The sequence below is a fragment of the Danio rerio genome, chromosome 16 (assembly GCF_052040795.2).
Source record: "Danio rerio strain M-AB ecotype USA chromosome 16, GRCz13ab, whole genome shotgun sequence".
Taxonomy (NCBI): Eukaryota; Metazoa; Chordata; class Actinopteri; order Cypriniformes; family Danionidae; genus Danio; species Danio rerio.
In genome coordinates, this window is record NC_141036.1 from 8,579,478 (window position 1) to 8,604,845 (window position 25,368).

General features: G+C 36.7%; 1 protein-coding gene and 1 long non-coding RNA gene across 3 annotated transcripts in view; one reads left to right on the plus strand and one right to left on the minus strand.

Annotated features, from left to right (window-relative positions):
• The window catches only part of LOC147840126 (uncharacterized), a 402,217-nt gene that overhangs the window by 153,992 nt on the left and 222,857 nt on the right, over nt 1–25,368 (plus strand). The gene's annotated exons all lie outside the window — the stretch shown is intronic.
• Nucleotides 2,006–23,989, minus strand: entpd3 (ectonucleoside triphosphate diphosphohydrolase 3). The gene is given in 10 exon segments (NM_001083581.1): nt 2,006–2,706; nt 5,157–5,291; nt 5,438–5,548; nt 7,221–7,493; nt 9,623–9,850; nt 10,344–10,503; nt 15,591–15,750; nt 20,279–20,396; nt 21,475–21,597; nt 23,938–23,989. Coding segments are annotated over 9 exon segments (1,494 nt in total). The 5' UTR covers nt 21,592–21,597; nt 23,938–23,989; the 3' UTR covers nt 2,006–2,514.

The window sequence follows — 25,368 nt, forward strand, 5'->3', positions numbered from 1 at the left end:
ATGTTCAGACTTTTGTCGAAAAATCAATAAATAAGGTACCTACAGTAATTTTAGTTACAATAGGAAATTAAAGGAATAATTATTAGGCTATTTCATTGGATTTTTTTTTCTAAGAGAATTATTTAGACATGGGAAATCATACAGACCTTATTTAACATTTTGTTTCTTGCTCCTCAAATTCATGTCTTCTAATGATTTGTCATCCACTTAGGAACATGTTTAAGGATTATACTGTCCTCTTCTGGTAGAACGGTGATTTACAGAAGGAAATATTTGCACACCCGGCTGCACATAAACCATGTTGTCACAAAAACAAAGGATGACTTCTAAGGAATTTGGTCAACTTAAAAAGTAAAGTAAGTAAAAAGCCCCTTTGTTATAGAACGACCAAATAAATACTAAGAAAGCAAAATAAGTGAGAGAGAGAATAAAATCCTTGTGAAATGTGTGCAGGTTCTAAAAGCCAAAAAAGTCTAAACAATGAACATTAACATAAGCTATGTTTTTGACTAAAGATGAAAATAATTAGTAAATAATTATATATGGAAACATGGGGTTAGATTAACTGTGCATATATGTGGGTAGTTGACAAATAGCAGTAAAAATAGCCTGTTTGTAAGATTTTGTAATATTCATGAAGTTGAATTCTCAAGTTTTAGAAAAGGAACCATAAACTGCTAATAATTTACAGATAGTGTGAGTGCAATTTATCTTCATTGTTGGACAACTTCATACAGTATATTGCTATTTATTTAATAAGAACTTATGGGAAAAAAGAATATATATATATATATATATATATATATATATATATATATATATATATATATATATATATATATATATATATATATATATATATATATATATATATATATATATATATATTTATAGCAGCAAACTTAATTTTATAGTAGTTCCAAAAACATTCGGAGACAAAGGGCTTCAGTCACATGATCTTGGTCCTTTTCTGTGGAATTCTGTGGAATTGCCCAAATTAGCACTTAGTGTCACACCAGAGGACATCAAGTTCTATATTTCTAGAAACAAATGAATGAATAAAATGATTGCATTTACTAAAATAAAATTGTAAAAATGTATTTCCTAATAATTGGAAATGTATAAACAACTCAATAACATAAGGGAATCTTTTACAGTGATGGAAGACATGAAATATTTAACATTTTACTGCATTTTAAATGACAAAAATACTAAAACAAATTGTCATTTTTTCATGCAACGTCATGCCAACAACCCATGAACAATACATATGTAACCCTAAACAACAAAAACACTCGTAAGTATAATTTTTATAAAAATATTTACAAAAAACTATTGAAAAATCTGGAATCTGTGTTCAACAAAAATCTAAATATTGCGAAAATTAATCTTACAAACTTCCAACTTATGTTCTTAGCAATACATATTACTAATCAAAAATTGATTTTTGATATACAGTTGAAGTCAGAAATATTAATCCAGACATTTTTTATTCATTTTATTTTTAAATATTTCTCAAATTTTGTTTAATAGAGCAAGAAAAATTTCACAGTATGTCTGATAATATTTTTTCTTCTGTAGAAAGACCTATTTGTTTTGTTTTGGTTTTAAATTTTTTAAACACCATATTAAGGACAAAATTATGAGCCCCTCTAAGATTTTCTTTTTTTTTTTTTCGAAAGTCTACAGAACAAACCATCGTTATACAATAACTTACCCAATTACCCTAACCTGCCTGGTTAAACTAATTAACCTAATTAAGCCTTTAAATGTCACTTTAAGCTGTATAGAAGTGTCTTACTATAGAAGTTTATTTCTTATATAGTAATTTGTTTATATTAAGTGTGTTTATTTTAATTATTATTTAGATTTTTTTTCTTTTTTAAAAATCTATTCTTCAGAATTTTCCCCAACCCTCCCTTGTTGGGTCAAGTACCTCAGTTTGACACCCTCAGCCTAGGATAATTCATTATCCTATAATAATCAAACTTCACAGCACTCTTAATTAGCAACCATAACATTTATTTATTTATAGTACTATGACATATTTTCATCCAAAAACAATGTGTGCCAAATAGCACATGCAGAAATATATGCGTAAGATGTACATAAACATGATGCAATTGAATAAGACAAACATTACATACAATAATCAGATTGCCATGACAATAGTATAGATACATTTACTCTATATATACTAAAACCTTTACTGTGTTTTCAGTCTCCTCGTTCAGATCCACGGTACAAGAATTTGCCACTGTATTTCTAATCTCGAAATACCAGTGCACTCTCTTTTGTACAAAATGTCATTTTAATACAGATTTGTACAGGTTTGGAATTAACATCAGGTGTCTTTTTAATCTCAACACTTTCAAGATCTTCAGGTCTCAAAACTAAAATCCATTTCTGACAGGAACATCTACACTGACACATCGGTGTGTCTTTCCTGGTTTTACTAAACTTCCCTAAGTGGGACACTAGTTCTACAGAGGAGAACTCGGGCCAGATAAAACCTCAATAACAGTAGCGCACCAGTGCAATGACGAGGTATGTGAGGGTGATAATAGTCAACACAGAAAACAGCAGGAGGAGGCCAGTGAAGAGAACATTGTTTATGGGTAGCTTGATGATTTTCCCTTCGGCTGGGATCATGTTGGAAAGTGCAAGCATATAGCCCAGGGACCAGGCTATACTGGTATTATTTACCTATGGAACACAAAAGAGACGCAGGAAGAGTTTTGGATTAAACTAGTTTGCTATTGGCAGATTTTTGACATTGAGGGTCATGGAGGGTTTCTGCAGGTTTTACCATGTCAAATTTAAGACTTTTTATAAGATCTTTTTAAGACAATTACACAAATATCTAAAAATTCTTAAATAAAGAAGCATTTTCTAGGTAAGCAAACTATACTGTCTTGTTTTCCAGAAATTATATGCCAATATTAGGTAAGGTTTTTTCTTAAAACAAGCAAATTAATCTGCCAATGGGGTAAGCAAAATATTCTTGTTTTTCCTTTTGACATAAGATTATTTTGCTTACATCATTGGCAGATTATTTTAGTTATTTCTTAGCAACATAAACAATGTGTCAAAACAAGCAAACATTTGACAGAAAATTGTTTTAAATGATGCCAAGACCAATTTTCAAAAATAAAAGGTCAATATCTGTGGCATAATTAATTATAAATGATTTTGTACAATTGATAAATTTGGCTCATTTCTCATTTTTAAGTTATAAATATAATTAAGCACAATGACAACACATCAATCAATCAATCAATCAATCAATCAATCAATCAATCAATCAATCAATCAATCAATCAATCAATCATTAAAATGATGATGATTGAGCTTAACTTGTAATGAAACCAAAACATTTCTTTAATAGGGCAATTGTTTTCAAAATGATAGCTTTGTCTCATTTCTCATTTTCAAGTTATAAAAATCATTAAGAATAATATCAATCAATCAATCAATCAATCAATCAATCATTAAAATGATGATGATTGAGCTTAACTTGTAATGAAACCAAAACATTTCTTTAATTGGGCAATTGTTTTCAAAATGATAGCTTTGTCTCATTTCTCATTTTCAAGTTATAAAAATCATTAAGAATAATATCAATCAATCAATCAATCAATCAATAAATCAATCAATCAATCATTGAAATGATGGTGATTGAGCTTAACTTGTACTGAAACCAAAGCATTGTATTGTACTGTGGCTGAGAGAGGTTAACGCGCTGCAAATCAAGAAAGCACATGCAATTACTAAATAAAGTAACAATCAGTCCAACACCAACAACTGAAGAAACGCGCAGCAAATCGGTCACAACACAAACAACTGATGAAATGCGCAGCAAATTGGTCACAAGACTTGCAAATATCCAAGTAACACAACGGGAATGTTTCCAGGGGTCCCAAAAACATGACGGACCCTGCTGAGATATGGATGTATTATTATGCTGTGACAGTTGTTTGGTGAAGTGATTGGTGAACTTTGAAATAGAGGTCTGCATTCCTGCGGCTGTCCCGCGGGTGCCGCAGGACCCGACCAGATTTCTACGGCGCGGGTACAAATTTCCGAATAAATCACGGGAGCGGTCGGTAACGGGTTAATTTGGGACGGGAGCGGGCTGTCTAGCAATATCGCTCCCGACTCCCAAGTGAGCACGCGTATGTATGCGTGTAAATGAAATAGCGCGATGCTGTGTTTAGCTTGTTTGTTGCAGTGTGTGTGTGTGTGTGTGTGTGTGTGTGTGTGTGTGTGTGTGTATGTATTCGTAAGTGTGAATGAGAGAGAGAGAGCTTTGCCTGTGTGTGTGCTTGGTGCTTATGAGTGTGTGTTAGTGGGCGCGCGCGCGCGAATGAGAGAGAGAAAGCTTTGTCTGTGTGTGTGTGTGTGTGCTTGGTGCTGTGCGTGTGTGTGTTTATACAGACAGCTTGTTATAGGCTGTCTGGACTGTATAACTGGGTGATTTTCGGTTTTGTTCTCCCCCCGCTCTTAAGCGGGATCGGGCGCGGCGGATAGAAAACGGGGCGGGTCGGGCAGCGGGACAACAAGTGCTTAATATAAGCGGGAGTGGTCGGGTTCGGGCTAAAACCTGGCGGGTGCGGGTGAGAGCGGGATTCAAAATTTAGTCCCGCGCAGATCTCTACTTTGAAAGGTGATTTGTTTTTAGTTTATTTTAATATCCTGATTACACGACATAATAAACCATAACAACACCTATCTATGATAATAACACATCCATATATCAACAGTGTCCATCATGTTTTTGGGTCCCCTGGTTCCGCTGTGTTTTGTAAACAAAATTTGCTGCACGTTTCTTCAGTTGTTTGTGTTGTGACCAATTTGAAACACGTGTACGGTCAAATTGATGAAGATCGTTTTTTTATTTGTTGGTGTTTTTTGTAATTGCATGTGCTTTCTTAAATTGCAGCTCTCTCAGCCACAGTAGTATTTCCAGTTGTTTTGTCCAACTCAAAGCTTTGACTCAATGAAACTGTATTAACATATCAGAGCTAAATGAACGTAGCAACTTAATATACACATGCATAGAGCTTCTAAAGAAATTCCAATGATGAGATCTGTAAACCAGACCATATTACAATTCAATTCCTTATAAATTCCACCATAAGCATGAAATATCTTACCTCTTTGCTAAACTCGAGATTTTCCCAGTTGTCTGTGTTGAATTTGTAACCATCAGCAAGAATAGTGTGCACGTAATTTGCAGAGTAGCAGAAGGACTTGAGATGACTGTCTTTGTTCACATAGTTCTGCTTGAGCTAAGGAGCCGAGAGGGCAGTGGTGTTGGTGGTTGGAAAAGGTGGGAGACATTAAAAGGCAGATTTATTGATTTCGTACATCAATCACACATTAATCAAAGGATCATAACAGTCTATCCCCCTAGTCATTTTCCTGCAGTACTCACATTTTTCCAATCGTTTGAGCAGAAGAGCTTCATGTTTGTGTTAAATTTCTCCATGCTATTGGAACCATTCACTTTTAAAGCCAAAGCAGTCCAGTAGAACCCCGCATAGGCCTAAAACAAACAAAAAAATTATTGGATTTAATAGATTCTGCTGAAAGAAACAGTTCACCAAACAACTTCTGGTCACACTACCTGGGTTTTCATGATTCAGCTGTTTCCACTATGCTTAAGTTTTATGCTGTTCACACCAGATGTAATCACCAGAAGTATCAAGCGCGAGTAATTTACACAGGCACATGCACACATAGGGCTCAACCTGTGCAGTGCACGTGGCCTTTTTAGTCTTGGATAGAAAGTGCCCTTCCAAAATGATCAAAAGTGACCCCGCGACACCCCCTATCCCCCCTACCGCCCTTCAGTAGGCGCGCAACAACACCGATCTTGAGTACGAGCCCAAACCCCTCCCCCCCTCGCTTGACAATACACGCGCGACAACAACGCTGATCAGAACGCACGCGACAACACCACTCATCAGAACGCGCGCGACAACAACATCATTCACACATTCGTGCTGAGTTAACCAATCAGGAGCATGTGAATAGTGTGATTTATTCACACGCTCTGCATCTGGTGTGAACACAGCATTACAGGACAGCAGCCCTCAAAGACAAAGTTTGGATACTCCCGGATGCTATATTTAATTTGAGAGCATTATGAGAGATTTATGAGAAAGATGTCATTTCAGCCTGATCCCACGAGGAAGCGTAATTATTTTACGTTTTGTCCGTTTAGTGGCTAATTAATAAGAATTTGAGTTCAGTCAATCCAAAATGTACGATTTTTAAAAAGGAGGCGTGGCACCCAACCCCACCCCTAACCCCAACCGTCATTGGGTGATGAGCAAACCATACTCAATTGTACAAATTAGATCGTACAAATTCATACGAATTAGCCACTAAATCAAAAAAGTTACGAATTGCCATGAGATGCGTTGTTAATTTAGAATAAGTTAATTTAGAAGTTAGTAAAAAATGTGCACTCACACTTGTAGCTTGAGAAGATTTGGGGCCAGATTTATCAACAGCTTGCGCCAACACAAAGAGTCTTTTTGGTATTATAACAATACTGTTAGTATTTAATAAACACACACAATGAAGAATAACTATTAAGCTCTGCTATTTTTGAGCATGACCTTACTGAACATCCATTAATTGGAGCTTCCCGGTCAGACATATATGGGAGGAGAGTATTTAAATAAATTGCATAACATGATTTGCTAACATTTGAGCTCCTCAAATTACAGGTGTTAGTGCTATTACTTACTTAACACCTTAAAGAGAGCATGTCTTAAATGTTGCACTGAAGAGATCAGAGAGCGTGGGGTATAAGGTAGAACTGTTTTCCATTTTTTCCGTTACTTATTTGCCACTAATAAAGTAATTTGCACTGAAATTATTGAGTTGGTGGACATGTAAATGAGATGTTGCGCCTTTGATCTTTAATTTGTGCGCCCATCTGTGCTGTTTTGGAATTGCTCTCTTATGCAAATTTGCCCAGATCTGTAAATCTAGCCATTGGAATTTACCCATCTAACTGTTAACTTTTCTAAAGCATCTTTATACTTTTTGGTTTATTTAAATCATTGTTTTTTTAATTCTCGTTTCATTTTTGTTCAGGACAAAAATAATCAAATAGCAACATAAAAGTTTAGAATGACATGAGATTGACTATTGATTATGATTATTGCAAATACAGATTTAAACAGAATTAGAGAAATGCCTACTGTGAAGTCTCCATTCAGCGGTGGTTGATAAACTCCATCAAAGGAGCAGTTTTCTGTTCCCTGGCAGGATGTGAGGTCAAAGATACTCCTGACCAAGGCTTTGCACTGTTCAGGGTTGCTCTGTCCAAAGAAAGTAATTGAACGCTTTGGGTCATATCTTGAAGGGACATTGTTCTTTGTACATTCACTGCCAAAAATCTCCTCTGCAGGTATGGAGGTATTGTAGCCAGTAGGAAAACAGGGGTGCTTCACATTAGCCCAGCTGATGGGTTCCTGAAAATAAACACATTTGAGAGAGGCAGTCATGAAAATGGACATTTAGACAGTCACTCTTAGATTAAATATGTTTTCCATTAGCAAAAGACTTGGCCATATTTTCCCCTTCGTGTTAAGTATATTTCAGTAATACAAATAACAATTTTATGCTGTTAAAATTGGATGCAACTAAAGATGCTAATGAACAAATACAATATTTATTAATATGTTGGTCACACTTTGACGTAAAATTCACACTATTAAGTAAAAAACCATACATTGACAATATATTGTCTTAAGAACATTCAAAAAATAATGTTATATGCTGTAACTTATTTGTAATGTTAATATATATATATATATACATATACATATATATATATATATATATATATATATATATATATATATATATATATATATATATATATATATATATATATATATATATATATATATTTAGATACACCTTACTAGTACTGTTTTGGTTCAACAAGGTACTGGAAAGAGATTTTGGTCCATATTGACAAGATAGCACAAGATAATCACACAGTGATAAATTACAAGATAACCACACAGTTCCACCACATCCCAAAAGTGCTTTACTGGATTGAGGTCTGCTGACTGTGGAAGCCATTTGAGTACAGTAAACTCATTGTCATGTTCAAGAAACCAGTCTGAGATGATTCAAGCTTTATATCATAGCACGTTATTTTTCTGGAAGTAACCATCAGAAGATGGATCCACTGTGGTCATAAAGGAATGGACATGGTCAGCAACAATACTTAGGTAGGCTGTAGCAGACACGATGCTCAATTGTTACTAATGGCCCCAAAGTGTGCCAGGAAAGTATCCCCCACAACATTACACCACCACCAACATGAACCGTTGATGAATCCATGCTTTCATGTTGTTGATGCCAAATTCTGACCCCACCATCTAAATGTTGCGGCAGAAATCAAGACTCATCAGACCAGGCAACATTTTTCCAATCTTCTATTGTCCAATTTTGGTGAGCCTGTGTGAATTGTAGGCTCAGTTTCCTCTTCTGTGCTGACAGGAGCGGCACCCAGTGTGGTCTTCTGCTGCTGTAGCCCATCTGACTCAATGTTGGACATGTTGTGTGTTCAGAGATGTTGTCAGAGAATAAGTGGTTATTTGAGGTACTGTTGCCTTTCTATCAGTTCAAACCAGTCTGGCCATTCTCCACTGACCTCTGGCATCAACAAGGCATTTGCGCCCACAGAACTGACACTCACTGGATATTTTCTTTCTTTCTGATCATTCTCTGTAAATCCTAGAGATGATTGTGCATAAAAATGCCAGTAAATCAGCAGTTTCTAAAATACTCAGACCAGCCCATCTGGCACCAACAATCATGCCATTTTCAAAGTGACTTAAATCACCTTTCTTCCCCATTGTGAAGCTTGGTTTGAACTGCAGCAGATCGTTTGACCAAGTCTACATGCCTAAATGCATTGTGTTGCTGCCATGTAATTGGCTAATTAGAAATTCGCCTTAGCGAGCAGTTGAACAGGTGTACCTAATAAAGTTGTAGTAGAGCGCATATATCAAGATACATTTACCTGCCCAAGGTACCTGCTATTTCCCTTTATTTCAGCTTCCCTTCAAATTTCCACTTTAAAAGTATTGACATGACGTTTTCAGGGAAATGTAAAGCATTAATATGGGTTTAACTGCATCTCCCAGTATCAGCAATAATGGATTTTCTTAAAAGGTTTTATGCAATTTTGTGATCAATGTCTTTGTATAATTACTGATGGTAGCAAAAAAAGTAAAAAAAAAAAACATAGAATTTTTAATTAAAAGCACAGTAGATGGGTATAAAATATGGGTATATATGGGTATAAAATGTTACACTTATGGTATCTTAAATAAAACACATTTATGGTTAAAATTATTTCTTAATTATTATATTTATTCGCATGTATGCATTTTATGTATTTATTTGTGTTTTTTTTTTCATAACACGGGGATGCAGTTTAAAACATGTACCTCTTTAAACTAATTGCAAATAGATTATCTTATTGATTAAGACTAACTACTTAGCTCAACCCATTACTACTTATATGCTTCGTTCATATTGTGATTTTGATCAGTTTCACTTTGACAAGAGCATACTCTACCTTTGCAAGTTTGGCCAAAACTCTCTTCTCAGCTTCATTCTTCCCATAGCAGAGGAAGCTGTGTGTATAGATGTTGTATTCATAGCCGTAGAGTGAAACTTTAATGATATCTTCGCCTTTAGCATCATCAGAAGTAGCAAAGGCAATCTGCGTTGACGCTCCCCCCAAATCCAATGACCCAACTGTCTTAGCCCCATGAGGATGTACCCAGGCATTCCAAAGATTTTTCTAGAAAACAGATTAAAGTTTAAAATTGTAAAAGTTCAGTTAAGCTCTGTTATCCACTACTGGTTTAGATTAAATCATATCACTTACTGTTGTGCAATGAAACCATCATACCATTAATTTAATACAACCATTCTAAAGGCTAACACTATAGCAGGGGTGACCAGCCCTGTTCCTGGAGAGCCACCTTCCTGCAGATTTCAGTTGCTACTCATATCAAACACACCTGAACCAATTAATTAAGACCTGAACACCACGTGATAATTACAGGCAGGTGTGTTTGATACGGGTTGCAACTGAAATCTGCAGGAAGGTGGCTCTCCAGGAACAGGGTTGGCCACTGCTGCACTATAGGATGTGAATAAACTTAAAACCTAGCAAGTTAGCTACTTATATATTTTTATTTTCACATGAAACTGTAATGAGAGAATATCTGAGAAATGCAGGTAAATCAAAAGAATTAAGAATAAAACAAAAAGCATGCCAAGAAACTGACCTCTAAGAAGTTTCCTTTCAGGTAGTTGACAGTGATCCAGCCATAAAGGCCTTCTTCTTGTCCAGAAATGATGGAAGCATTTTGGAATTTGAAAGGAAGAGAGCTAAGGTAGTTCTTCATTTGTGTCAGGACATCATTGGATCTCCCTTCATTTGTCATACTGTATAAAAAGGATTTGGCAAAGATATATAGTGTAAGGTTAACTGTCAAAAATATATTTTTATACATACTTCCTTTTAATAACACCTTGAGACCACATTTTTGTTATAGTTAACTAAAACCATAAATTGAAAACATTTTACTTTGGCAAAGCACAGCAAATGAATGTTCAGTTCTAGTTGTCTGAAGAGCCAATGAGTTGCCACATCTTGTCCTTTGTTTCAAGGAACTGAGTAACATATATAACCGGATTTATTCCCTTTCGAAGTGCAACTTCACTGCTGGTGTTGAAGCCACATCGAACATTAATACCAACATCACCACATCTATAATAAAGTGACTGCCCAACAAGGCCAAGCAACTCACAGGCAAAAACAGAATAGAGTAAGTGTGGCCAAACCTCAAATCAACACTGAAAAACTAGGCTTAAAATCTAGAACCCAAAGAGCGTGTGCAGATGACCAGCTAACCACAGCCCAAAAAAGTTTAACTATGGGTGATTCCCTATAGCAAAAGCTTTAGGAGGTTCAACATTCCTATACCAGCCATTCCAGGCTCTACATAGGAAAGGGTGATAGCATCTTACAAGTGTACATGGAAGAAACAAATGGCTGACCAGAGAAAGAAAAAGCCTGGAGTCAGATTTGATTTGTGCAGGATAAGCTGAACTAATTAACAAAGTCTAAGAAGAGGGTTGTTGACAAGACGTGCATGTCACCTACTTTCCCGTGAATGTCTGAGTTGAGAGTTAATCTTGAAGGAACTAAAGTACTGTACTAATAGAACAGTTAAATGGGTTCAAGTGGCAATGCAATTTAAGAGCCTACAATTTCTTGTGGAAGAAAGTTTGAAACGCAGGACAGTTTCAACTCAGGGGACCAAACTAAAGATTCCAAAATTGCATACAGGGTTGAAAGATCATCTGCCACACTTGAAATAAAAGATCTCTGAATGGAAAGTGGCACTCTGCTATACTCTGCAATATTGACTCAATCATCTGTGGACATCTTAAGGCAAGGGTGTCAAACTCAGTTCCTGGAGGACTGCAGTCCTGCACAGTTAAGTTCCAACCCTGCTTCAACACACATACCTGTAGGTTTCAAACAAGCCTGAATGACTCAGTTAGTTTGATCAAGTGTGTTTAACTAATATTAACGTCCCATTCACACGGGGCTTCAGCGTCAACGCTTGACTGAAGGCATGTCTGAAGTTGGGGCTAACGCGATCGTCACAGCTGCATCAGCCAATGAAATTCAGTCAGCAATAGGCCACTGTCTAGCTGGTGTATTTGCATACAGCGATCTGATAGGCTGACGGTTCCATCGGCGCTTAAAAGTTGAGCAAGTCCCAACTTCTGCAGCGAGCAACGCCTCTGAAGCGGTGCCAACGGATCCACAATGCAGTTCGGCAATGCCTGACGTCACCCATTCAAAGTGAATTGGAAGCGTTGACGCTGACGCCCCGTGTGAATGGCGGTGTAAGAACTGTGCAGAGCTGCGGGCCTCTAGGAAATAAGTTTAAGGTGTCTTAGGGCATCACATCTCTAGAGCCCGGACCCGATAGAAAAAACATTGCTTCTTCAAAAGTAGAATGGCACGTAGCACTGGAACCTTGGAAGGATGATAAGCAGAATGACAGCTTTTTCATCTTGGCTGAAATGGCCTCATGTGGAGACTATTGGATTCTAACACTTTAAAGGTTTAGTTCACCCAAAAATTACAATTCTGTTTACCCCTATCCAAACTTCTGAAACTTTCATTTATCTTTAGAAACAAATGAAGATACTTTAGATGAAATCCGAAAGCTCATTCATCCTTCACAGACAACAACAGTCCCAAGACATTCAACATTCAGAAAAGGAGTTGTCATTGTCTTGTCAAAACACACCAGATGGCTTCAGTGGTTCAATTGAAATCATAAAATGTAATCAGTTGTAATCATTTTGTGCACAAAAAAAAAAAAAAAACAATAAATCAAAATTGTAAACTGTAACACTGTTGTAAACGAATACTCTGCTCATGCATTATCGGAGAGAACAATTGCCCGAAGTTCAAACAAACACAATTAGGACTTCATCCCCTATAATCCCTTATGCCTGAGACTGATTGCTTTCAGCTGATGTTACTTTACACCCTTATAAATATCCACTCCTTTCCCTTGATCAATGTGTCTTGACTTGCCATTTCTGCTATTATTTCTGAGTGTTTTCCATTGTTTATATATCTGCTTCCTTTTTTAGACTCTTGGACTACATTTCTGTTTTTGGATTATTCGCTGCCTACCCCAACTCTTAGACTGTACTTCCGTTTTTGATTGTTTGCTGCCTGCCTCAACCACTGCCTGTTTATGAACTTTGAATGTTTGCTGCCTGCCCTGACCCTTTCTGCCTGTGCTGAGTATGACACTTGTACGACTCTGACTCTAATGCACTGCAGATGGACCCAAACGTTTCTGACACTGATATGATGCATACAATATAGGGACACAAAGTTGATTTTAGGAATTTTTTTTTCAAGCTTGGAATAGCTTTTTATGATAACAGTTGAACCACATGATAACAGTTGAGTCACATGTATGTTCTGATTGGTTCATTTTCTGCACTTTAAATGTCTCAGGGTTGCTGCTGTCTATGGACAATGAGGGAACTCTCAGAATTAATCTAAAATATCTTAATTTGTGTTCCAAAAATGAATGAAGGTCTCAGGGGATAGGAACAAAATCAGGGAGAGTATTGTTTGAGTGAATTAACCCTTTAAGACAGTGGTCACCAAACTTGTTCCTAAAGGGCCGGTGTACTGCAGATTTTAGCTCCAACCCTAATCAAATGCACCTGAACAAGCTAATCAAGGTCTTACTAGGTATACTTGAAACACCCAGGCAGGTATGTTGAGGCAAGTTGGAGCTAAACCCTGCAGGGATTCTGGCCCTCCAGGACCAAGATTGGTGACCCCTGCTTTAAGACCTAACTGTGCGTTCACACTGAAAGTGTTGAGAGCGTCAAAGGACGCTTTGGCCGCCCTGGTGATAATGCTGTCTGCTTTCAGCTCTGGCGGCGAGAGCATCAAAATTCACTACTTTGATCTGGACTTCTCTCAGGCGGTGGACATCTACATTCTGATTGCTTGCCGCCGAACTGCATCATAGCTCATTACCATAAAGTTGACTTGATTTAAACTCTCCTCTATGCCCACCCTGGCAAAGACGTGCCATGCTGCTCCTCGCCCCTTATCGCTACCGGCTTTAGGTCCTGACATAGTATTTGATGGCAGTAAGAATCAATTCCACATGAGCAGGAGACATCTGTACCTGCATTGTGGTCAAATGCCATAGAACGTATAGTTCTTGAAGTTTTCCAGAGGCAACCTCCTGGATCAGTTAAACCCAAGAGGCACTTCAAGTTGTACTTGTACTTGACCTGCATTCCCATCATCAATCTGCCTCTGGTGACATGACCCTGCAGGAGTCTGCCTCTAAACTCTTTTACAGAGAGCCATGCGAGATTAAAGCTTGCCGATGTTAAAATTCTTACAGTGAACGTGCATGCATGCATGGAACGTATGAGACCCCTCAAGGACTGACCTTGTGTGCTTATCTCCCATACAAAAATCCCACAACTCCTATAACTTGTTTCTGCCAATGGACATACTGTTCCTGTTCTGAAAATGCTATAGCACCAACACTTTCTGTTTATAGCTCTGCCTATCAAACTGTTGAGTGCAATATACTGTATATATATATATGTATATATGACAGACTCATTAAAAGCCTCAATACACCTGGGGCCTCATGTATCAACGCTGCGTATGCACAAAAACTTTGCGTACGCCAGGTTTCACGCTCAGAATCGCTCACGTTTGGATTTACTAACAATGAACTGAACGTGGGAATGTGCGCAGCTCCACGCCAGCTTTATGGCTGGCGTACGCACATTTTTTGTGTGTGTCTGTTTTATTTCCATTGGCGACTCCTAGAGGCAGTTGTGTTAAATTCCTCTCTACAAAGTGTCTGAGCCTTGCAATGGCAGCTGTATGAGACAGGTTCATTTAGCAGGTATATAAGGTTTCCATACCATACAGTTGACCAGCCAAACATTACAGAAACATTTCCATTCAATAAATGTGCAAATAAAATATGATGCACAAACTTATTGATGATTCCTACTTGTCTTCCTCATGATGAAGAGTATATAGGCAAAATCTGATATGTAGCGGGGAAAAAAAAAAAATGAGTTCATCAGACGCTGGATTCGAACCGAGTTCATGCTCGGACGTGTCAAAACATATTGACATGCGTCTTACAAGCTGCACAACTGAGACTGTTGAGGGTACTGCAACATTTTACACCTATAAACCACACTATTTCTTTTTTAATCCACTCAGTGCAATGTTCAGACCCAACTGTGTTAACCACATCAGCTAAACTCTCCCACTCTATTTTTTTCTTTTGTTGTTAATTTCGGAGGACAAACTTGCAAATAACACAGTTTTTCCTCAGGTTTACCTCCGAACGCAGCACCTCCAATTCACATTCTGTTCAAAGTTTCTCTTTTTGCTTGCTTTTGCCATTGCTTTTTCGTTTGGTTTTGCCAAAGTAGAGTCATTAGCATATTCATACGGGGGAGGAGGCAGGGAGGGGTTTTGTGCTCGTGCATGTTGCGCTCAGTTTCACGTTCATTCGGATGTACAAAGAATATGCGTGAGATTCGGCGTATGCAGTGTTTCAAACATCTGAATTTTTTTCTGCGTACGCACATTTACAGCTTTGTGCGTACGCAATGTTTTAGTATGATTTCCACGCAAGTCTTCGCACATGAGGCCCCTGGAGTGATTTGTTGCTCAGAGGGATTGTGATTTCTCTATTCTTCTACTCTAATGAATGACTGATGTGAACAGAATTCTGGAACAAACAATAAACAGGTTTTTCTGATCAGTGAGAATAGGGTTGATAAATGTTGATAAGTTTTGGTCGGTTTAGAAATATTGCCTTGTGAAACTCAACTGGACAAAGATTATATGTAAGCCTAATAACAGTTTTCTTTCCCTTTTTCAGAACAAATCAAATGATCTACCGATATGAAAACTGCCTTACTGTAGGAGCCTCATTCCTGCTGTTGCCCCAAGGAAGACAGGGGTCGAGTTGTGCTGATGGGAAGGAATGGCCTCAGTCATATTTTTCATGCACTCTTTTAAGCTGTTCCATGTCTTTTGGTCTTGATCCCCATCTAAACCAAGATCTGAAATTCCAGGACCTGGAAAACACACATGTTTTATAACTGGGGCGTCAAATTCAGGGTTGCTGCCCTGCAAAGTTTAGTTTTAACCCTGCTTCAACACACTTACCTGTGCGTTTCAAACAAGCCTAAAGGATTTACTTATATCAGTTGTGTTTAATTAGGGTGGGGACTAAACTGTGCAGCGCTGCGGCCCTCCAGGAGCTGAGTTTGACATCTGTGTTTGATAATAGATTTGTATAGAGAACATACATTCTCTTGTATATTCATTGTATATTCAGTTATATTATTATATATTAACAAATAGCCTATATTGAGCAACATGTATAAAAATATATAATAATAATCATTCATTAGTTTTTTTTCGGCTTAATCCCTTAATTAATCTGGGGTCACCACAGTGGAATGAACTGCCAACTTATCCAGCATACGTTTTACGCAGCGGATGCCCTTCCAGCTGCAACCCAGCACCAGGAAACATCCATACACACTCATTCACACACACACAGTCAATTTTAGCATACCCAATTCACCTATACCACATGTCTTGGCAATCGTGCAACCCACTCAGCCACGTGTCGCCTTTTATCAATATAATCATCTTAAATAGTATGATAAAACATTGTGTCTAATAGTCTACTAATAGCCAATCCAAATAATTTATTTGTGTATTTTGTTAGAAATTAACAAATAAATAAATATTAAATATTTTTTAAATCTTAAAAAATTTACGACACACACAGTTACCTATACATGGGCAGTCAATTAGTAGGCACTAATTCAGGGATGGCATATTTGGTCCTAGAGGGCCGGTATCCTGTAGAGTTTAGCCCAAACCCTAATCAAACACACCTGCCTATGGATTTCCAGTGATCTTGAAGACACTGATTAGCTTGTTCAGGTGTGTTTGATCAGTGTTGGAGCAAAACTTTAGTGGATGGATTTTTATTTTCAAAACTATTTCAATAAAAATACTTGTAAGATATTTTATTGCATGCAAAATGTGACACTAATGTGAGAAATTTGTATGCAAACTTAACAAAAATAATAATTTGTATATAATAATTTCAAACAATACAACAAACATTATTAAATGTGTTCCTCGTGATATTTTTTTCTTCAAAATAAACATGTATTCCAATTTTAGTTCTTGCAACACATTCCTTTTTACAACACTTAAACGATATTTAGGGACTTAGGATACACCAAGTGATGAAGTGTTTCAGGTGTAATTTTGTCCCATTCTTCCAGCAAACAAATCTTAAGGTGGGCAACAGTACAATATCTTTGTTGTTGCATTTTGCACTTCAAAATGCACCACACATTCTCTATTGGAGACAAGTCGGGACTGCAGGCAGGCCAGTTTTCTTCTTTGGTACGGAGCATACGGCGCCTGTTTCTCCCAAAAAAAGATTAATCTGACCACAGTACACTTTCCACTGTGGATAGGTCCATAGATGCATCAAAGGCCAGAGAAGGACATTGTTAACATAGGGCTTCCTTTTGGCACAGTACATTTTAATTGGTAATTGTGGATATAACTATGTATTGAGGCACTGGACAAAGTGTTGCCAAAGTAGTCCTGAGCCCTTTATGGATTGGAGATCACAGTTGTTCAGCTTAAGCCTAGTTCACACTACAGGATTTTAAACATCAGCAGATCGCTGTGCCGTTCACACTACATGACTTGACTTTGTGTCTTTTAATCTCTGTGGTGTTCACACTACGCAGCACTCTGTGAATGATCCACAAGAGGGAGGTCACACACTACATGATCTGACAACATCTCATTCCCCATCAGCTCATTCAGGCTACCAAACCACAGCCAATGAAATTTTGAGGGAGGAGTCGTCAGAAAAAGCTGAACACTATTGGCTGCTTGTGTGCTGATGACATCACTGACAGCGTTTCAAGCTTTGGAGAAAGCATTTAAAAACATCGTCAAATCAGCTGATTTATCAGCGGATTAATCACTCATCTGCAAGATTCCAGTGGATAGATGTAATTGTATAACTCTTTGAAATAAAACTAACAAATAACTCCCTGCCATTTTCTAACTATGAGTTTCTGACATTGTTATTTTTTTTTATTACAAAACAGTAAAGAACTGAGCATTTCTGCCTTAAATGACCATATTGGTCAAAATGACTACATGCATGTCTGATACTTTTTGCTGTGACTTTAAATATGTGTGCATTTTTTTGCCTAGCAACTTCCTGCTAACAAAAACAAAACTTTCTGATGGCAAAAACGTTAATTTACTTCAGATATCCTTCAAAACAGCATATTCTGTGCCGCGAAATTGCTCCTGTTTGAAAGTGAAAATGAAAGCCAAGACCTTTGCATGTTCTAGTATCTTAACTACATATTTATAGGCTGTATTACCAATAATGGTGTCATTAAATATGATGCCAGACATTCAAAGCTTAATTTTAATATCTCAATAATAGCTTTGAATATAAATATGTTGTGACAATATGGCGTTTTATATGAGAACGGTCAGAATGAGCAGTATGGTAATTCTAATAATTACAGAAATCTAGTTCCACTGTTAATATAGCCTACTCTCATGTCTGTGTTAACACAGAATGAAGAGAGTACATTGACGCCCATTCTGACCAATCACAGATGTTTCTGTTGAGCTCCTGAGCACACAGGCATTCAGCTCATGCTGATATGCTCTCTCAATGGCTGCAGCTCGTCACTACATCTGACCACACGTGGGGTTGAGTCGGCCGACTGCTCTGGAATATTTAGCATGCTAAATGTTGGATTTCCGTCTGCGAGGTGTCGGCGTTGTTCAGTAGTTCACACATAAAGAGCAGCGAGCGCCGTGCACCGGCAGATTTCTTCCCGATCACAGCCCGATCTGTCGGCGAGCTCGTTAACTTCCAAATCGGGCTCAAATCAGGCTTAAAATCCTCTAGTGTGAACTAGGCTTTAGGCTCACACACTTATACTATACATAGTAAAATTCTTTCATACACCTTAAAACTTTCAATTATGGTATGCACTGTTGACGGTAAAATATCCACATGTCTTCTTCTCTTTCTTTGAGGAACATTGTTTTTAAACATTTCAATAATTTCAATAATTTTCTCATGTATTTGTTGGCAAACTGACAATCCTCAGCCCATCTTTGCTACCTTAAAGGACTACATCTTTCTTGGATGCTGCTTTTGTACCAAATCATAATTAAAATCACCTGTTGGCATCACCTGTTTCAAATCACATCATTATTTAACCAAATTACCTGATTACTAGCCCTACATTTCTTCTGTCCCAACTTTGTTTGGAATGTGTTGCAGGTCTCACAGGAAAGGATGAATATTTACAAATAACATGAAGTTGAACAGAAAAAAACATGAAATGTTTTGTGTTCATTATGTCTGCAATGAAATAAAAGTCAAAGTCAATTTGGAAATCCCTACTTTTTCATTTTATTTGTGTTTTCCTTACTGTAAAAAAACTGTACAAAAGCACGCACATCTCTCCTAATTGGGTGCTCAGCCAAAACCGCAAAAAGTGCAAATTAAATGTAAATCAAAGGCGGCAACACCAAGGCTCCAAAATTACAAATTTCATTGTCTGACATTGTCTGATGAAGAGCCGGTGGCTCGAAACGTTACACGCTCTGTGTCAGCCTTTTTAATTGAACAAATTTGTATTTTTGGAGCCTTGGTGTTGCCGCCTTTGATTTACATTTGTTTTCCTTACTGTTGTGGTGTTTTTCAGTTTAAATATAATTTTGATATGTTTTCCATGCATAAGAAGTCTTTAATGATTGACCCATAGGGTGTTGGTTACTATGAAATCGTCTGAAGGGTTAACAGCCATATTGTGAGCACAGTATAGACCAGTGTTACATCCTGTTATTGAATATAGGTGCGAGTTCTAAGAATGACAGGATGTATGAGCCATGTGTGTGCTAAGAGGAGACATTTGCCTTAAAAGGTTAACTCTTAAGAGAAGATGCACGGAAGACAACTGTGGTATAAAAGGATGTGTCTCTGAAGGAGAGTTTAGAGAACTGTACCTCTCCTGCGCAGTGTATTGCTTTTGGTTTCTTTCCTGCTTGAGCAAATAAAACTTATAATTTTTGACAGATTGACTCCGAACCCATTTTTGAACATGCACTGGACCCTTTGAAGTCCAACACTGTCCCAGCCTTTTCTGATTTGGGGTTGTGTATAACATATTTTAAACTGAACATGAATTCAATTAACTGACTAATTAATTATGTGGAATAGATTTGGTAAATACTGAGGGGAAAAAAACAACATTTAATGTGCTAAAACTAAATTTGATATATTTTATGAAATTAATATTAATATCTTAAAGGTTTTAATTACTATACATTAAACTACAAAAAAAAAAAAAATGCTACTGGGGCGTAACTCCTTTCACTTTTGTACTAAAACTTTTGTATATAAAAGGGTACCTTCTGAAAGGGCAATGCCTCAGTGAAAGCTTTTTGAGAGTGTAAAAACCAAAAACCCTTCACCTTTATGCATACAAAACTTTATAGTTTGAGGTTGGCTTATACCTTCAACTTGACACTTTGTGGTCTGACTCACAACCCCCGTGTTGTTTTCTTTCTCTGCAGGCCATTCATAGAGATACACAGTAGTCCTGGAAGAGCCTGCATCCAAAACAATGCCATACTGGAGAAAAGAAGAGAGCGACAGAAGTGAAGAATGACACCATTACAGTAACCATGTTAAGGAAACTTCCAAAGCTGGCAAGACCATAAAGACCTTATTCATTTGCACTATTCACGAAATACATTGATGAATAGACATTTGCCATGGTCTAAATCATGAGCACTCAAGAACAGACACGTCTAATTGCCTGAAGCTCTTTTTTGGAAGAAACAAAACAAAAGCACATTCTTCCGTTTGGAAAAAAAATCAAGGATTAGCTTCATGACTCATCAGAAGAATCAGCGTTGAATGAATTGGATAACTCCATCAGTGGTGATTATCCATTAAAAGTTTTGCGTGTGTTCGTGAAAAGGTTTCCGTTCGGTGTTAAAAAAAAACAGTGTTTGCTTTCGTTTAAAGAAGGGTACTGAATAAAGAATTGTACCTGTCATTCATTTGTAAATGAATACTGGACCATATGCTTGATGGTTTTCAGGATATAATAGAAAATGTTACATAATCAGAAAACAAACAACTTATTCATGTGTAATTAGTAAAAAAGTCTTAATATAAATCATTCATTCATTCTCTTGTCGGCTTAGTTCCTTTATTAATCCGGGGTCGCCACAGCGGAATGAACCGCCAACTTATGCAGCACATTTTTACGCAGCGGATGCCCTTCCAGCAGCAACCCATCTCTAGGAAACTTCCACACACACAATCACACACACACACACACACACATACACTACGGACAATTTAGCCAAGCCAATTCACCTGTACCACATGTCTTTGGACTGTGGGGGAAACCGGATCACCCGGAGAAAACCCACGTTAATGCAGGGAGAACATGCAAACTCCACACAGAAACTCCAACTGAGCGGAGGATCGAACTAGCGATCTTCTTGCTGTGAGGCGACAGCACTACCTACTGCGCCACTGCATCCCCTAATTAAGCAAATACCATTCCTAAATGTGTTATATCACCGGTTTACAACCATTAAGCTTTTATGTCTCATCCTTTCACACACCCTGAAGGAGACTCAATTTGTAGGTCAGTTTCGCACTTGAACTGCATGCTCAGATTTTATTACATTACCTTTAGTCCACGGGAAACATAAGTCTTCTTATGGGTCTGTACAACTGCTATTGAAATGATGACTGCTATGCTGGCCAGCATAAAGGCGGCGGCCAAAACAACAGCCACTTTTGCCATCCTTACCTACAGACAAGGACATAAACAAATGTGTCAAATGAGATTCCCATGCAAAACCCTTAAACTAAAGGTTCTGATTTGTAAATGAAACATGGATTACATGTATTTCCAATTTAATTAAAAAAGAAATCAATAAAAACACTTTTTTTTTTCAATAAAATCAATAAAAAAATATTTTTAAAGACATTTTTAAGACCATTATGAATGAAATTTGAAAGTCATACAGGGCTAAACGCTTTTGTTTTTAATGGCCCAGTTGAAAAATATTTTTATTTACCCAAAGTTTTTAAATATAATTTAATACATTTAATAATACAATAATACTAATTTAATAATTAAAAAAATAAATAGGTTAGCTAATTCTGAGGAAAACATTTTAAGTATTGTGTCAAAACAAGCAAGGTCTAGTTGTGTACATACACTGTGTTTCAACATAACATTTATTAAAATCAAAAAAGGGTTTAAAGGTTTTAAAAACTATAATAAACTAAATGTATGCACAACAGTCTGTCCAGGTCAGCTTCCTTAGCAGTAAATACATGGAAAACTTTTCAAAAACTGTTATTGTATGAAAAAGAACTTAACCAATATGGTAAATAGAGTGAAAAAAATATTTTAATACACAATAAAAAGTTAAATGTTTTATTGAGATGGATTGTTGGTGATTGTATGGGTGTTGGCCAGATTTGGTATAGCTTTATTTTGATGGTTTGTTGAATTAATTGACATTGCACCTACATGCCTACTAATTCTTATTAGATTGTGAGTTGACTGTTAGGTTGGGGTTAGGATTAGTGTAAGTTGACGTGTACTTGCAAAGTTACTTATAGTCAGTTAAATGTCTGTTGAAGGGGCAGTATCAACAGATATTAAGTAGACAGTCTAATACTCAAATGGACCATGAAAATAAAGTGTTACCAAAATAAGACCTGTTCAAAAAAGATTTAAGACAACACACAATATGTTAGTAAATTTAGGACTTTTTAAGGCCGTTTTAAGACATTTTAAGACTTTTTAAGACCTCGTGGATAGCCTGCACATAAACTGGAGTAAAGTTTAGTTTTTCTCTAAAGAATCATACCCGACACAAGATCCTGAAAGATTTTGTTTGTAATAGTGGGGTAAAAAGTAATAAAACTTTAAATATCAAAATCATACTTCCCCCAAAACTAAAAACCTGTCATCATTTTCTCACTTTTCACTGGTTCAAAGAAAACTAAACAAAAATGTGTTTCACTTACATAGTGTTTTCCTACAACAGAACTCAATAGAACAACCAGCATTTTTCAAATTATCTTCTTTTATGTCCAACCAAACAAAGCATTTCATTTTCATAAAGATTTAAACCATGTGAGGAATAATAAATTATTTTGGGGAGAATTTCCTTAATGTACTTTGATGCAATATTTAGTTACACTTAGAATTAGATCATATTAAGTAGTATTTCAATTCAATTCAGCTTTTTTTGTATAGCACTTTTACAATTGTGTCAAAGCAGCTTCACATAAAAGATCATGGTAAATTAAAACAGTATTGTTCCTTTTTAGTACTTTAATAGATGATCTAATTCATATTAATTCATACTATGTACAGTATATTAACTGATGAAACATTTTATACATACATACATATATATATATATATATATATATATATATATATATATATATATATATATATATATATATATATATATATATATATTAAAAAGGTTATTTGTTGATGTCAAGAACCATTAGAGAAAAATATGCTTTTTAAAATTATTTTCTTGAGAAATCATTCCCGGTACTTGCTTAAAAAAATCATCCACAATACTTGTTATAACATACTTTTGCAATGTTTGAAGAAGAAATCCTGAAACTGTCAAGCCCACAGGGGCTCTGTCAATCACTGGATTGTTATCTCCTTTAAAAGTACACTCAGTACTTTTGTATTTGTGCATTACATGATGGCAAACATGCACATGTATTTACTTTCATATCCTCTTACCATTACATATATTATAGTTTCTTATTTGGTTAGCAGTTACTCAAAGATTGAGGGATAGTATCAATACAGCTTTCTATATGTTCATTCGAAGCACCTGATGTTTGACATTTAACACCTGATATTTTTTAAAATATGTATAATAACGTCTTAAATAATATGTAATAAAATTGCCATTTTTTTTAGATATTTGGTCAGGACACCTCACATCATTTAATATGTTAAAATACAGTCTATTGAAATCCTCACTTGTTCCATCCTCTCTTACATGCACTGATATTGCAACCAAATATCACATTCAAAACACATTCATGCAGTCATGCCATTATTAAAACGCTGATAACATGTATATTTGCTTACCCCTCTGCGTGAGGCTACTGTAAGGTGGTCTGAAGACTGGGACTCCTTATTGATCATGCTGTCAAGACGTGCAAGACTGAATGTGTAACTGTGTTTGGATGCGTGTGTGTCTGTGTGTGTGTGAGTGTGTGTGTGTGTGTGTGTGTGCATACATTTGTGTGTGAAAAGGCAGACAGAATGGGAGGGGTTTGTCTGTCACTCCCGAGATGCCGGACCTCTCTATTAATGTTCATTAGAATCTCCACCCTTTTGGATAGATGTTAATAAGAAAAAAAGATCATGAGCCTTTTAAAAAATTTTTTAAAAATCTAACACTTTCTCTGTTTTATATTTATTTTTACATAATGAAGAATTGCGAGTAGACAACCCCCCACCTATTTTTACAACTAAGTTTACCTTTATTAAAAATATTTTAATAGAATTTTTTTTTGTTTTTATTTGCTCTCACATCATTCCAAAAGCAAAAGAAGTGTGTTCATTTTCAGAATACAAATTGTATTTCTGTCCCTAAATTGAATGTATATTAACCGAATTTTTAAATTCACAGATATTACAAAATAAAAAATTCTGCAAGGTAATATGGAAATATTGTTTAGATTGTGGTCCATATTGACATGATAGCATCGTGCAGTTGCTGCAGATTTGTCGGCTGCACATCCATGATGCGAATCTGCACCACATCCCAAAGGTGCTCAATTGGGTTGAGAACAGGTGAATGCGGAGGCCATGTGAGTACAGTGAACTCATTGTCATGTTCAAGAAACCAGTCTGAGATGATTCACACTTTATGATATGCCGCGTTCTACTGCTGGATGTACCCATCAGAAGATGGGTACACTGTGGTCATAAAGAGATGGACATGGTCAGCAACAGTACTCAGGTAGGCTGTGGTGTTGACACGATGCTCAATCAGTACTAATTGGCTGAAAGTTTGGCAAGAAATTATCCCCCACACCATTACACCACCACCAGCATGAACCATTGATACAAGGCAGGATGAATCCATGCTTTCATGTTGTTGATGCCAAAATCTGACCCTACCATCTGAATGTCGCAGCAGAAATTGAGACTTATCAGACCAGTCAACGTTTCTCCAATCTTCTATTGTCCAATTTTGGTGAGCCTGTGTGAATTGTAGCCTCAGTTTCCTGTTCTTAACTGACAGGAGTGTCACCCGGTGTTGTCTTTTGCTGCTGTAGCCCATCTGCCTCAAAGTTGGACGTGTTGTGCATTCAAATATGCTCCTCTGCATACCTTGGTTGTAACGAGTGGTTACTCATGTTACTGTTGCCTTTTTATCAGCTCGATCCAGTCTGTCCAATCTCGTCTGACCCCTGTCATCAACAAGCAATTTGCGACCACAGAACTTCCACTCACTGGATATTTTCCCCTTTTCTGACCATTTTCTGTAAACCCTCGAGATTGTTGTGC